Source organism: Alosa pseudoharengus, unplaced genomic scaffold, assembly GCF_046254945.1.
Source record: "Alosa pseudoharengus isolate Yale_2024_CS ecotype anadromous, Long Island Sound unplaced genomic scaffold, YU_APseudo_1.1 YU_APseudo_1.1_scf_19, whole genome shotgun sequence".
In the NCBI taxonomy this organism is placed as follows: Eukaryota; Metazoa; Chordata; class Actinopteri; order Clupeiformes; family Clupeidae; genus Alosa; species Alosa pseudoharengus.
The window spans coordinates 32,094,008-32,110,107 of record NW_027468657.1 but is presented as its reverse complement, the minus strand read 5'-3'; the positions used below and the strand labels follow the sequence as shown (position 1 = coordinate 32,110,107).

The following is a 16,100-nucleotide window of genomic DNA, read 5'->3' as shown; positions in this document are numbered from 1 at the left end:
AAGACCTCTGCAATAGATGAGTGCTACTTGGAGAACCATTGCAATACCATACCCATCGCAGAAGGACAGTGCTACCGGATCAGACCCATTCAAGTTTCAGACTCATCTTAAAATAGATTCAATTCATTCTTTTTTTTCTTATCAATCTACACACAATGCTCAAATACTCCACAAAAAAGGTGTTAGGAGTGTTTTGTAATGGGAAAAAAATATTCAAATATCCCATTTACATTAGTATTCAGACCCTTTGTTATGATGCTTGCAATTGAGCTCTGGTGCATCCTATCAATGGTCCTTGAGATGCAACTAGATTGAAGTCCACCTGTGCCTATATGAATTCTTTGGACATTATTACTGAGAGGCACACATCTGTCTATATAAGGTCCCACAGCTGATAATGCATGTCAGAGTGAAAACCTGACATCGAGAGAATTGTCCAGACCTGTGAGACAGGGTTGTGTTGAAGACACAGATCTGGGGAAGGATACAAGGAAATGTCTGCAGCATTGAAAGTGCCCAAGAGAATGGTAGCTTCCACCATTCTCAAGTGGAAAAGTCAAACTGAGTGATTGGGGACAAAGGTCTTTGGTCAGACAGGTAACAGACAGGTAACCAAGGACCCAATGGTCACTATGAGCGCCTTTGTGAAGATGAGAAGCTTGCAGAAGAACAACCATAATATACTTTGAGGGAGACATGCTCTCCCTCAAAGCGAAGCGGCGGTCATATAGGTTTAGTCAGATTTTTTTTTCTTTTCTTTTTTTTTCCCGCATGTCCAAATTTCCGTCAATGATTCCCGGGACACTGAAAGACTGGGGTAGACGAAACTTGGTGGGCATGTAACCCCATATGGATAGCATGGAACCATCGTTTTTCGTTTTGATCTGTAGCCCCCCCCCCGCTGGACTGCACCCCCCGAAAGGAGGGTAGGGCAGACACAGTTTTCTGTGAATATCTCGAGAACCGTAAGATTTAGGAGGACCATTTTTTTTTGGTATGTTGATCTCAAGGGGCCATGTCAACCCATTCCATAACCACTCATTTCATGTATAGCGCCACCTAGTTAAACACAAAAAAGTAAAAATTAGGTGTTGTAATCGCAGGTATCTGTGACCTAACATAGTCAAAACTGCACAATTGGAAGTGTAGGATCATTATGACACCCTCTGAATGCACACCAAGTTTCGTGGAATTCCGTTCATGGGGGGCCACACAATAAATTAATTTATGTTACTATACACCAACTGGCCTGTAGGTGGCCGGAGACAGTTTTCTGTGAATATCTCGAGAAGGTCCACCTTTTTTTTGTATGTTGATCTCAAGGGGCCATGTCAACCCATCCCATTACCACTTATTTCATGTATAGCGCCACCTAGTTAAAAATTAAAAAGCAAAAAAGTAGGTGTTTTCATCACAATATCTCTGGCTGACATAGTCAAAACTGCACGAAATTGAAAGTGTAGGATCATTATGACACCCTCCGAATGCATGCCAAGTTTTGTGAACTTTCGTTCATGGGGGGCCTTACAATAAAATAATTTATGTGTACATTTAGTGACCGTACACCAACAAGGATTCCCGGGACACTGAAAGACCAGGGTACACGAAACTTGGTGGGCATGTAACTCCACATGGATAGCATGGAACCATCGTTTTTCATTTTGATCTGTAGCCCCCCCGCTGTACTGGACCCCCCGAAAGGAGGGTAGGGCAGACACAGTTTTCTGTGAATATCTTGAGAACCGTAGGGTCTAGGATGACCAATTTTTTCCGTATGTTTGCCTCCAGGGGTCATGTTAACCCATTCCATGTGCACACATGTGCATAAACAGATACACACGCACACACATACATTCACAGTAATCATACGTATGACCAGTGTTGGAAGTAATGCGTTACAAAAGTAATGTAATTACTGTAATATATTGCTGTTTGCGGAAACGCGGTAATGTAAGGCATTACAAAAAAAAATTTGGGTAATATTTACTCGGTACAAACTTCAGTAACGCGCGTTACAATGCAGTTTAACCCAAAATTAAGCGCTTGTTTTGTTTTGATACATATTCGCAAACACCACGCGAGAACAACAGAGGAGAAAAAATCCGCGCAAAATAGTAGAATGTTATCTCCTGATACTGGTTGAATATGACTGTGGCTGCAGCAGACTCGCAGGCGGACTCTATTTGCTGGATGGACATAAGCCTACGCTCATTATTTTCAGCTTGTCAGAGACAAGGCTATGAAGAACATAATAGTTAGTGCACTTTGTGTGCGAAACCGAAAGATCTCTCAGCTCGCGAAATAGCACAAGTAAATTAATGAAACATCTAAAGTAGTGCCACGCTAATCTTTTTGATTCTTGATAAAACACAAACTATGCTGTTGTGCATGCCAGCTTTGTGCTGTGAACTTGAATTGAAGAGAATAAAGGGATAGAAATGCAGAAAAAGATTGTGTAGCCTGGCAGTGCCACCGCTCCCACCACGCGCATCACGCACTTTGCGTTGGGCACCAAAGGACAGAGGGGGCACCCAAATGTAACCAATGAATAGTAGCTTTACTGCAAACTGCGTTTCACTCTTCATCAATAACGTTTACAATGTCAAAATGCACTAACACGATGTTACATGCAAGTTTGATACATTTTGGGTTCTCTCAATCACCACGTAGAATTGGTGGGTCTTCAATCATTCGTTTTCCAAGCATTTAGGCTACATGAAGCACATGATATGCTGAGTCGACTGAAACGCATTCCATTCAGATAGCTAGATGGATACCAGGCTCATAATTATCTTGTATTCACGAAATGTGAAGCAACATGTCATTGCATACTTCCATTTCCAAAGCAATGAAGGTTGCTTAAAACAACTTAACACTGTGCATATTATTGTTAATATTGTGCTATCAATGTAACTCAAACAAATAAGGCTTGTAAACAAGAGCTAGCAAAAGGGCATTATGACAACGTAAAGATCAATGCTCTTAAAGTGACAGTGCACCATTTATAAGTAAAACAGCATTTCTTCAGAAATTAATGTTTAAAAATACACAGTAATGGTCTGTAAATAATAGGCCTTTTATTTTACTTTAGGTGTTTAAGTTATCATTTAAATGTCACTCACTCAAAGCCACTCACTTAGGGCACCGAAATGGCCAGCAGGCCACCATCTTGACATGTCTTTATTAAAGGAACCGTATGTAAAAAATGTATTTCAATTAATCATAAAATTGCCCTGATATGTCACTAGCCATTAAGAAATCATGTTCATTTCAAATACTTATATCACTGACAACAGTAGTCTGGCCAGGATATTGTGATTTAAAAAGTGAAGTTGCAGCCCTCAACTGATGTTGATGTTGTCATGTTGTGTTTTGGCCTAATGCGCCACCCTCCACCTAGCTACTAATCACAAAGTCAGTAGTGTTTCGTCATCTGGTTGCCAACTCTGCCAGTCAGAGGGGAGGGGAAGGGGATACACCGCTCTACAGTAATTTGAAAGTGATTGTAGTACCCATTTTGGCCACAATCTTACATACGGTTCCTTTAAGCTTTGATTTACAATATAGTAGGCTCTCTATGGATTTTAATGAGTAGGCCTAGGCCTTAAAGTTACAGTATTTCTATCACAATTTACCAGACTTGATTGACTTGACTATGATTGTTCCTTGTATTGCATTATGAGCACTGCGCCTATTGCATTCTACTGTTGCCTTAAGCCTAGCTCAGTTATTATGCTATACCACATCTCCCTCCATTGGAAGAGCAAGCTGCATTGAGTGTAATAAACTGCATTTAGAATGGCAAATCCATATTTCTAGATATTTTGGTGAAAGTAACTTAAAAGTAATGCAATAGTAGTGTAATGCCTTACAATTCAGAGACAGTAATATTATAATGTAACAAATTACTTTGAAATGACAGTAATAAGTAATGCATAGTACATTACGATTTTGAAGTAACTTGCCCAACACTGCGTATGACACATACTCACACAGTAGACATATGTATGCATGCATGCAAATGCACAAACACACATACGCAGGCAAACACACAAGCACGCACACACACACACACACACACACACACACACACACCCACACACATAAACATAAACGTGTACACGCACACATGCACACAATTCAAGAATTTCTCAGAATTATGAACAGGCAAGATGGAGGTGGGGTTGTATAAAATGAATTTTACATGTGGAATCTATTAACTAATTATGTTTTGGTACTTGTTGTCTAGCAGATACCAGTGAGAATTGAGTGTGGCTAATGCAATTTAGTGATACAGTTAGAATCATATAGGCCTTTCAGCGTGATTTATTTTTGTGGGAAAAATGTGCTGGACTGGGCGGCGGTCATATTTTGTACCGCTCTGCGGTACATCTAGTTTTGTAAACCTCCATATTCAGTACACTGACTCTGTTGATTAAGTGGACCTTCAACTATGCTGACCTGCCTGTTACATCTCATAGCCTAGTAAATACTGTATCAGAGATGCACTCAAAAAGTCACAACTGAACTTGCTAAGTGGTGACAAGTCTTTGACAATGCATGCCCAGATTGAGCAATGTTGCAGGGCAACCACCAATTGGTATTCCGTTTCCGTTTCCGACTGATCATTAAAGTTCTCAAGAAACTTTAGGTTGGTATGAGAGGGAGTGTATTGTGTGTGAGAGAAACCTAAGTTACTCATCTTGCACCGGCAGTTGGGTAAACTTGTGTTCCTCTTCAGGTTGGATGTCAACAAATAATAATAGCTGATCTGCTGACTTGCATCTCTCAAGTCTGCCTCTGTAACCAATGAAATTAAGTTAATTCATTAATTTTAATTAACATATGAGTGACTGGCTACGCAACTATTGACAAACTTTTATATCTGAAAATAGCATAGTTCCTTCTAGCTATCAGTTAGCTCACGTCTTGTTTGCTTAGCATTTGTGCAGTGCTCACAAGAATTGAATGTTGCATGACACTCCTGTGATCCAAGACAGGTTCTCTTATTGCTATTTATGTTAACTAATTAAATAGCAAACATCCTGACTTATGTCCTCATATCCTTATGCAGATCTTATTTCCAAATAATAGCCTACAGACACGGACACACATTATTCTCCTTCTTGAAAGTGAAAGGCACCTATTAGACTTAGACACCACTAATACAATGTAATCATGACATTAAAGGTAGGTAGGCCTACAGTAGGTGTTAAAAAAGTAAAAGAAATCAGTATGGAATATTTAATGACAAAATATGTTAGGCTATTTTTAATTATAAACTGCAATATGATCTCCAATGAATATGAATGAAATATCATATATATATTATAGGCTATACTGTATATTCGCCAATGATGTGAATGATTAAGTGTTAACAAGGCCCCATCAGGGCTTGGGTCGGCTCTGAGTAGGCCTACCGATTTTATTTGTGTTTGTGTTTTGTGTTTATGTCAGTTTTGATCCAATTTGACCAATTTATATGTTGCCCACCCAAAAGTTTTACCAGCCCACCCAAATGTAGTAGGCTACAACTGGACCTGCGTGGAATGGGTGTTCTTTCTAATTCTTAATAAAGTTTTACAAGACTGCCCCCTCCTGGCTAAAAACAAAATGTATCATTTCGGTCCCACAGAGTGGAGCAGCTTGCTTTAAGATAATTAATGATTATCAAGAAATTACACACTGAAAATATCTAAAACATCTGGCATCTAATACAATGTGTACAATCTAAAAGCAAATCCTTTAAGACACAGCTGCCCATATTTGTACATCTGAGGATTTACCTTCAGTTAATGAAGAGTACTAGTTTGTGGGAGAGTAGAAAATGAGGAGTCAGCCTTTTTGCGCACTCTGGAGTAATTTATGAAACCTCTGAAGAAAAGTAGGAATCCTGAGGCAACAGACACACAAGGAGTTCAAACTCAAAGGAATGGCAATAATGTGTAAGGTCATTCAGATACGGACATTCGCTGAAGGCTATAGCCACTCAAAGAGATTCAAAAGGCACAAAGACATGTGATGCTGCTGCTTAATCCCTCCAATACTGGCCATTAAAATAGGGAAGTAGGTCAAAACTGTGTGAAAACAGCCAAAAAATAAACATTATACATTGAAATAGAATGGTAAAAATGTGCAACAGACCCACAGCAAACAGAATACTATTCATTATTCAGGACTGATACTTCACAGAGGTATTCATAAACAGTGGCGTCATGCCCATTGAAATAAAGGGGTCACGTGCCTCCTCGGATTTTTCCTCCATGATCATTTTTTTAATCACAGCTTTGTTCCTATAATGCTCCATAATAAGCCAGAGCCTATAACGACTCAAATGTATTCCTCTGGATGTGTAATAAATCGTACCAAAATAGCTGAAGACCGGTCAGCATTGCCCCTGTTCATAAACTTGTTTTGTTTTTAAATAGTCCCTGTCAAAGATAGCACTGACAAATGCCTTGTTGTCTCCAGGAATTAACCATGGCAACCGAGACAAGAAAAGGCCTTACTCCAAGCCCTGAGATGGCACCATAAAGCCCGGTAGTCGAGGTGGTCAGACAGAGAGACAGGAAAAAGCAGATCCAGTTGAAAAGAAATGCAACAATCAAAGTAAAATGGAGAAAAACTCATTGTGAAAGCAGAGGTGAGAGGGCTCATCAATACTGATATGGACTGTTGTGAACATCAAATATATTATATTCATAGTCACCCACACCACTGTCAATGGTAGACGTACTGTAGCCTACACAATGTACACACTTGAAGAATGTCAGCAAGCATAAAAGTGCCATAATTTCCTATTTAATAATGAAATGCAATTAACAAACAGTGCACAAAGCTCAGCAGTCTTGAGCTGATTTGTAAACATTGAGCTGGGAGAGGCAAACCCTTCCAGTGACAAGAGGCAGTGTTGCTTCAGGAGGGAAATGATGTGGCAACGTTGTTCGAAGGAGGTAGTGGGTAAGATCCGTAATGTTTAAATGTGATATGAGCTGTTAAGGAGATAAACATCTGACTTAAGTCAATGACTTAAGGAGATCCAATGGGATAGATATGTAACATCAAATGAGACATATAAAAGGCAAGGTCGTTTAGACATTCAAAGTATGGCTTCATAGACTGTATGAAGTGGTTCCCAAGAACTAACAACTGTAAATAACAACACCAAATTAGTGAGATCTGTTTCAATGGTCGGCCCAGCTGCATTACCATGCTAAACTGTAATTACATTCAGGTACAGGGTCAGCTCACCGTCACTGATTATTGAACTTTATTGTGTGAGAGTACAGAGTGTCAGAGTAGGCCTACATGGCCTCTTGGTGTGGCTTTGTGAATGACACGAAGGGAGGCATTTTAGAGGAGAGGATCAGGCGAAATGATGCCTTCATTGGAATGCTGGAAGACAATTTTGACATTTATATTCATCTCACATTCATGGAAATCTTCCTCAAGTAGTGTGTGTGTGTGTGTGTGTGTGTGTGTGTGTGTGCGTGCGTGCATGTGGGTGCTTTTTACAATTATTTAGTTTGAAACATCATATCAAAAAAACATATTCATTTGTATGTGTTAATCGAAACATCTTAGGACCAGTCAAGTTCTGATCAAGAACAGCTTATTTTCTGAGGCTGTCATTCTAGTGGTCTGTAAACAACACACACACACACACACAAACACACACACGTGCATGCAGCCTACAGTGATACAGTAAGTTATGAGTAGGCTAATATGACAAGAAATGCACATTACATCGTCACATTAATCAGTTTAATCTGCATTTCAGCGATTCCGCATCAATTCTTTCACTGCATTTAAATAAACAGCAAAGGTGACTTGTTCTCGTTCGTAGGAAAATGTGACTATAAAATCGACTAGTTACGTCTTTGCCGGACACATTTTCATATCTATGTGTAAAGCTGTCATGCCAAAATGTGATTGGATAAAAATCCGCATATGAAATGCTATTGGTCCGCGTAGTTGTAGCAAGGCTTTGTCAAATTACAATCTTTGGTTGAACTCTTACAGTGAAAAACTCTCTATTTTGAGCAACAACGCCCCCAAAATGTGGGCTATTATGAGTCACCTATATTTTAAAAGAAAATGCAATCCTCAGACCTGTTTATGTGGTGGTGTTTGAAGCATAAGTTACATCATGCTTTTTGAGACCTTTGAACTTTCATGCAACTCAAGTAGGCTATTAGTTAGTCGCCTTTTTTTTCTTATTTTCTGTGATTGATGACTACGGTTAAATGTAAATACGGTGTCTCAGACAACAAATATTTAAGATATGACGCCTATCTACAATCTTTGCAGACACTTTAATGAGGTTAATGATTTGACGTTCTTTGGGTGGCACTAGGAATTATATATTCTGAAAGGGTTGTCCCGAGACTGCTTGGATAGTTCTGATGGCTCCACATCTGTTTATATATTTTCAGGAGAAAAAAAACACGAATGTAGCCCTAAATATTAATTGACTGTTGTATGTAGAATAAAGCAATGGCCTTACTAAAATTCAATACCTGAGTCAGAGGAGCCCTAGTAATAAACGCCACCCTTTATGGTTGTATGCTTGGATTATCCCGGAAGTGAGGTGGCTGCTCTGTCGAACAAGCGAAAGATAAACACGTATCCGAAAGGTGGAGATGGTTTAAATAACAGATAATAGACAGCTGAGCAGGATTTGGCGATTAGTTTAGCTGTACCTTGTATTTTTTACAAAGGAAGTCAAATCATTCCTATAGCACTTTCTGTAAAGAAGAGGTTTTGTTTCTGGGAAAGTCTGCGTTAGCGACAGAGTCGGTAAGTCCGTTTCCCAAAGCACTGGCTGGAACCTAACGTTAGCTGACTATTTTATCCAGCTAGGATAGATTTGGCTAATCACATTCCTTCTTTTAAAGCTGTGAACTTTTGCAGTATTAGTTGAAAGAAAATAGTGGTCACAGGATAGGACATACTTTTAGTAGATATACTTTTGTTTGCCCATTTAGGGTTTCAGACGAGCCCATATGGAATACAGTTCAGGGTTAACGTTAATGTTAGCATTGCTACTTTAGCTGTCACAGCCACAGCTAAGATATATGGCTAATTTTGCAAAGCGACGTCTTATTCCCTTTATTGCAGTTGTGGCTTATGAAATTGATAGACAGGTTGAAGGAGACTATTGCTAACGTTGGCTGAAGTTTATTTAATAAAGCTTAGGTGAACACGTCTAAGTTATTCTCCTTGTATGGGCAACGGGTTGCTATCGTCTCTGAACAGGCAGCTTGCTAACCTTAGCTAGGAACCAGGATCCACAAATTGCCAGATGTAGAACTAACTGAAACGGCCCGAAAAGGGGCAGAGTGAGTCACCATTACATAGAAACAATGATCCTCTACCAATTTTCTACGTGATATAGTAACAGCTGATATTTCTGGCGTGCAAAGGTGACCGCTATCATGGCATGAAAAGCAGGCCTGCTTGTTTCTTTTTCTGCACATCATTAGAAGTTAATTAAACGTAATTAAACCAAAATATTACCGAACATTACCCAAACTAAGCCTAGGTTGTCAAGTCATTCATACAGATTGTATAATGTATTTGTTAATGCAGATTATGAAATGATGATTGCTCAGAACCACTTGTTCCACTCAACAGCTCCTGGCACAAGATGGTGCGAGCAGCCCTGGTTACAGCCACCAGTATGGTGTTGACAGGGGCGGTGGTGGCCCATGCCTATCTTCTCAAACACCAGTTCTACCCCACAGTGGTGTACCTCACTAAAAGCAGTCCCAGCATGGCTGTAAGTAACTTCACTTTCTCTTGATTAAATATGAAGAGTTGTGAGTTTCAAGAGTTTTCAAAATAGACCTTGAGTTGTAATGTTTGTGATTCTCCTAAGTGCTGATTAGGGATGTAACGGTATGAAATTTTAACCTCACGGTTATAGTGACCAAAATTATCACGGTTTTCGGTATTATCGCGGTATTTTTAAAAGTGTGTTCAATATGTTCAGAAAGCACTGATAGGCCTACACAAGCTGAAATAGTTTCAAAAAGTTTGACAGAGTTTACTATGTTACAAAAATATGGGCAAAACCTTATCAAAAGTTAACCGGGGACGCTGGAACTCATTTTCACCTGGGGGGTGCTCATAGTTGTTACTGAGTAGATGTAATCCCTTTATTCTGGTACATTTTAAGGTGGCCTATTGCTACTGGAGAAGGACATATTTTATTTCACATTCATAGACCTACATCCTGACTGCCGAAATGAACTTTGTGGCTACACAATATAGTGCACGTTTTGCGGTGAAAATGTTCCGCCTTTTAAAAGCAGGTGTAGCCTAATGCGAATCTCAGTTAAATCCATCAATTAGACATCAGAATCAGTAGGGTACCAGTTGTGTTCCATTGTACCAGGCCTACTGTATGTCAAAAGCAGGCTCGGATGAAGCTGGGAAGGATTAAACACACGGTTTCCACACCGTGGTAATCAACCGTGATAATCATGATATTTGAAATGAAAGCGGTAATTATTATCGTCAACATTTTTATCGCGGTTTACCATTATACTGGTAATCGTTACATCCCTAGTGCTGATCATGCTTGGCAAAAAAGAGGTCATGGTTGCATTATTCAGGAAGATAAAAGTTGTAATCATATGTTGAAGATGAATTTGTCAGGTTTCTACTGACAAACTCACTAATAGCATAGCTAGGCAGACTTTGGTTAATATCAGTTATTGTTCACATAGTTTTCAAAGTTTGTATGAGCTTGCAATGTTGTCTTGTCTACCAGGTATTGTACATCCAAGCATTTGTGTTGGTGTTTCTGTTGGGGAAATTTATGCGCAAAGTCTTCTTTGGACAGCTGCGTGCTGCTGAGATGGAGGTAAATTCTCTACTTTTGTGACTCTTTCCATTTTTTCAATTTTATCCATCACCACTGGTTTTTATCGGTGGCTTCTCATGTTCACCTCACTTGCCCCTGTTCTTCACATGTTTTAGCACCTGATTGAGCGCTCGTGGTATGCTGTGACTGAGACTTGCCTAGCCTTCACTGTGTTCCGGGATGATTTCTCCCCTCGTTTTGTGGCCCTCTTCACACTGTTGTTATTCCTCAAGTGCTTTCATTGGTTGGCAGAAGACAGAGTTGACTTTGTGAGTGACTGCAAATGTCATTGGGATATTCATACCTTCATTTAGGTGTAGAATATAGGAGTAACCTGCTGTGTTTAAATTTTTATTCCAGATGGAGAGGAGTCCAAATATTTCATGGGTTTTCCACTTCAGGGTGTTGTGTAAGTATTTGTAGACATTTTAGAATCTTTTTTTCTTATCTGGTGAAAGTGGCACCAAGTCGCAAGTCATTCAGGCACAGTCAAAAAGTGACAGTCAGCAGTCTTTGCTGTTGTAAGGATCTTGCTTCCTGTTTTAAGTAAAACTTCTCATCCGGTCAGCATTTCAATCTGAAACTGTATGCAAATATTCATGGTGCACCTGTTGCTGTTAGAAGGACTGTTAGTGAATTTGTTTTAAATCAACTTGCTGTTTATGTTACTTGTTTTCTTCATACTTACCTTCTCTTTTTTGTGTGTTGATGTCATGTGGTGCAGCTCTCATGGTGTTACTGGGAATACTGGACTTTCTTTTTGTAAATCATGCTTGCCATAGCATCATCACAAGGGGAGCCTCAGTTCAACTGGTGTTTGGATTCGAGGTATGGATATAAATTGTAGTTAAATAGAGACTTAATGGAATAAATTGAATTTATGCATAATCATGACGTGATTGATACATTTTTTACCATTATGTTGTCCTAATAATCCACCGCTTTTCTCTGTGTAGTATGCAATTCTGATGACCATGGTTCTCACAACCTTCATCAAATATACACTTCATACAATTGACCTCCAGAGTGAGAATCCATGGGATAACAAGGCCGTATATATGCTGTACACCGAACTCTTCACAGGTATGAGGCTCCTATGGTTCTCTTTTCTCTCATAGCCATCCAAAGTGCTCTCCTTTCACAACATTCAACAGTTATTCAACGACACTTTATCCCATAGGTTTCATTAAGGTGCTGCTGTATATGGCATTCATGACCATCATGATCAAAGTGCATACGTTCCCTCTGTTTGCCATTCGTCCCATGTATCTTGCTATGAGGTAGGAAGCCTGTTAAGCTTTGTCTGAAAATGATATGTTTGTGACTTGTCATCAATTGTTTATTAGGGCAACTTGTAAGTTTCTAAGTCATGATTTTCCTACTTATTGTATTTTCCCAAAGTTTAAGTGAGTTGTATTTGTATCATATTGGCTTGCATTGACTTCAACTTTTTGAATGTTCATGAAAAATGGTTGTAAAGGTACAGTCAAATAGTTACCTTTTTCTCCTTCAGACAATTCAAGAAAGCTGTAACTGATGCCATTATGTCTCGGCGAGCCATCCGCAATATGAACACACTGTGAGTACCACAAGGAACTTTACCCATAAAGATTTAAGTAGCAAACCCATTGCTTTTTGAGTTTAAAGTCAGCTTTCACAAACTTGTATGTTGTATGGAGAGACAAAGGTTCTTTGTTTTAATAACAATGTATTGACACATGGTTTTATGGCACTTAACCAGCTATCCTGATGCCACACCCGAAGATCTCCAGGCCTCGGATAATGTCTGCATTATTTGTCGAGAGGAAATGGTGACGGGAGCCAAGAAACTGCCCTGCAACCACATCTTCCACTCCAGGTGACCCAGACAAAATCATTTTGCCTCTGTGTAATATGAGCATTTATGTGTTTCTAACTGATGCCCTGGCTAGGATATCCTCTACGTCTAATTGCATTCCCTGTAGCATTTGACATTATGTGGTCATTAAAATGATTCCTGACCGATACTATTGAGTTGGAGCTAATATCAGTGTCCTCCTCCTGGGACTGCAGCTGCCTGCGCTCCTGGTTCCAGAGACAGCAGACCTGTCCTACGTGCCGCATGGATGTGTTGAGAGCCTCTCAGCCCAATCAGACACCTGCCCCGCCCCCTGCTCAGGCTCCGGCACCAGCCCCACCTGCCAACGCTCAAGGCCCTGTGCCCGGCAACGGTGAGTGCCAGTCCAGACATGTGCACATGCACGCATGCACACACACTCATGCACAAAACTGTTCAGAGGGGAGTTGAGATTTTTTTCTACTCAGTCACATTGCCTGGAGTCAATTTACCGACTAATGAGGGCAAAGCAGGCTTCATTGTAAGCAGACCACAATGTCACGTACAACTTTATGCCTCGTCAGGGTTTTATTTTTACGACTCTAACCTCATGCTCTTCTCCTCTGCTCTCTCCGGTACAGTAGCCCCAGGGATGATGCCTCACTTCCCCCCGGGGCTCTTCCCTTTCTGGGGGCCGTTTCCTGGGGCTGCCCCACCTGCCGGTGCACCTGGTGCTCAGGCTGCTGCGGATGCCCCCCCAACTGGCGCTAGCGCCACCCAAGCTCAGGCACAAGGTGAGAAGTTCAGATGTGCATTCAGACATCATCATCTACCTTCCTATCTGGCTCACAAAAATGCCAGATCACATATGATTTGAACTTGATATAACGGTGAAAACCAAATATTGTTCTTTGACTGGAAAAGCTCAGAAAACCATATGAATTTCAGATGTAAATGATTTGAATATTTTGGTGTACACTACAGGGAGCAGTACGTCAGCCCAGCCTAATGGAGAAGCTTCTAGCACTTCTGTCCCTGGAGGTGCCATGCCAGGTTTCCCTTTCAACTTCCCTCCTCCACCGTTCCCTTCTGCACCATGGCTACCTATGCCACCACCACCTCCCTTCAGTAAGTTGCTGAGTAAAGGCTGTGCAGTAATGTTTATATATATATATATATATATATATATATATATATATATATATATATATTCAATCATTTAATTTGGGAATGATTGAGTTGAATTTTGAAATTATGCTTGCTAAATGGTTAAGTTGCTATATTTATATTGTGGTTGCCACCACCCGCAACATAAGGAAATCAATCTTAGCTTTGTAGAAATGTTATAGGCTGGGTAAATAGAAATGTGCATATTTTAGGTGAAAATGATTTTTGTCCACATGATCCTTTTCTTAAAGTGTTGTGTCCACACCTACATGCCATAGATGTGTTTGTTGTTGTTGGTGGTGGTGTCTGGAACACATTCAGGGGTGATGGCATTTTCAAGTCGTTCCATTTCAGGACCTCGAAAGCGCCCGAGTAGACTAGTGTAGATGCGAGGTGCAAACACAAGTGTTTCAGATTCAAATGAAAAATGAGAATCGTGTGGATGTAGCCTTAGTTCCATTTCAGAATCCCATTATTTAGTTGTCTTGATTGTAATGCATGAACTCCCCTGTCAGTGTCCTCGATGCCGCCGCCGCCCGCCTCCCTGTCCAGCATGTCTGATGCGGAGCTGCGGGAGCTGGAGCAGGAGGGCCGGCGGGGTCTGGAGGCCCGACTGCAGTGCCTCCACAACATCCACACACTGCTGGACGCCGCCATGCTCAACATCCACCACTACCTCACCACCGTGGCCACGCTCAGGTAAGCTAGAGCTTTTCCCACCAGGGTCAAAGGTCATGGAACTCATTTATGAAGGGGTGAATGTGAAGGATAAACGTGGGTGTGCTTGTGTTTTGCGCTTGGCTCAGCCCCCCTCGGACTGAAGCCAGTGCTGGAGAGGCCAGTGGCCCCTCGACTTCCTCCAACACCAACAACACCACGGAGAACTCCAGCCAGGAGACCCCTGCTCAAAGCCGTGAGTAATAAGATTGGCAAATAATGGAATCATAGCCAAGAGTGCATCATTAGGAAAGAGGTGCTTGAGAGTTGACACAAAATACTATTGGAATTTGATTCAAATTGTATGAAGGTTGAAATTAATTATTTTATGTAACAAAGTTTCTGTGTCATCAGTAAGTTATGTGTCTAGATGAGCTATCAAGGACACTGATTGCCCCTCTGGATCATTTTGTTTATGTGCTTTAGTTTAATTGCGGACACGTAGCTTGGAAATTACTTACCAAGAAGCAAAACCTATTAAATCACGCTCCATTAAAAAGTCAACTGACAATTATCTGATGGGTATTTTAAGTGTCTCAAACTACTTAGAAAGAAAAATGTCACATTTAATTTCATTAAAGCCAACACATTTCTCCTTCCTTGCCGTTGAAACAGCTGAGCCAGTTTTGGGGGCGACGGGTTTCTCTCAACCAGACTCCACCACCGTGGAGGAGAAGAAGGAGGAGGAAGGAGAGGCCGCGGCGGAGGAGGAGAGCGAGGGCGGAGAGCCCAACGCGGCGGAGCTCAGGCGGAGACGCCTCCGCAAGCTGGAGACCACTCCACCCCCTGACCACTGATGCCCACTCAACCATGCTGGATGATGATCACTTTTAACAAAAGACTTCAGTCAGCTGAATTCATCTTATGTGTCTCTCCTCACGCTGGGCAAAGCTACACGGCCAGACTGGACGAGGAGGAGACCCGATGTGCCCTTACCCATTCTTTAACATTGCATACATGGGGACACGGTGTTGTGCATGTGTGCAGCACTACTTTTAGCTCATGGAACGTTGTGCGTTTAGGAACGAATCATGAACCGTGGGCTCTACTTACTGTGTAGGGTGAACCAATACTATGCGGCCAACGTTGGCCGACATTTTGCTTTTACTGTTGACTTGATTAAATTTGGGTAGGAGTTGTTTTTGTATGCTTTATGTTTCAAATTTGGATATCTTTCTCTTGTTTAGTATATGTTACAGCTGCAGCACATTGGGAAGAGTTGGTTTTAGCTACAGCCATTGTGTCCTTAAATTTGGCCTAAGGGTGTTTTGTTTATATCTTCAGTGTATTCCCAGCCCACTCTGGGGGAAGTGAAGTTTCTGTGTGGTGAGAATGAGATATGTGAGACACGGTCTCTGTGGTGAGAATGAGACATACCGTGTGAGGACTAATTTAAATTGTACATACTGTATAAAGAGTATTAGAAGCATCTGTACATACTGAAGAGTAAATAATTCAAATTAAACTTTGCTTGACGTCAACGATCGCAAAACCAATGTAGTTTCTGCATTTGTAGAAACGTTTGTGTAT

General features: G+C 40.9%; 1 protein-coding gene across 1 annotated transcript; it reads left to right on the top strand.

Moving 5' to 3' along the window:
- The first annotated feature begins 8,607 nt into the window (after window positions 1-8,607).
- Window positions 8,608-16,062, top strand: syvn1 (synovial apoptosis inhibitor 1, synoviolin). The gene is made up of 16 exons (XM_076292395.1): window positions 8,608-8,799; window positions 9,637-9,781; window positions 10,778-10,870; window positions 10,987-11,139; window positions 11,231-11,279; window positions 11,595-11,698; window positions 11,827-11,953; window positions 12,051-12,150; window positions 12,384-12,449; window positions 12,612-12,728; window positions 12,923-13,080; window positions 13,328-13,480; window positions 13,671-13,814; window positions 14,369-14,552; window positions 14,660-14,766; window positions 15,186-16,062. The coding sequence occupies exons 2-16, from the start codon at window positions 9,650-9,652 to the stop codon at window positions 15,365-15,367; spliced, it is 1,869 nt and encodes a 622-aa protein (XP_076148510.1). The 5' UTR covers window positions 8,608-8,799; window positions 9,637-9,649; the 3' UTR covers window positions 15,368-16,062.
- Window positions 16,063-16,100: the final 38 nt, after the last annotated feature.

Bases quoted from the DNA above. Each gene is read 5' to 3' on its own strand.
- syvn1 (XM_076292395.1), top strand. From the start codon at position 9,650: ATGGTGCGAGCAGCCCTGGTTACAGCCACCAGTATGGTGTTGACAGGG. The intron at 9,782-10,777 runs GTAAGTAACTTC...CTTGTCTACCAG, and splicing joins AAAGCAGTCCCAGCATGGCT to GTATTGTACATCCAAGCATT. The intron at 14,553-14,659 runs GTAAGCTAGAGC...CGCTTGGCTCAG, and splicing joins ACCACCGTGGCCACGCTCAG to CCCCCCTCGGACTGAAGCCA.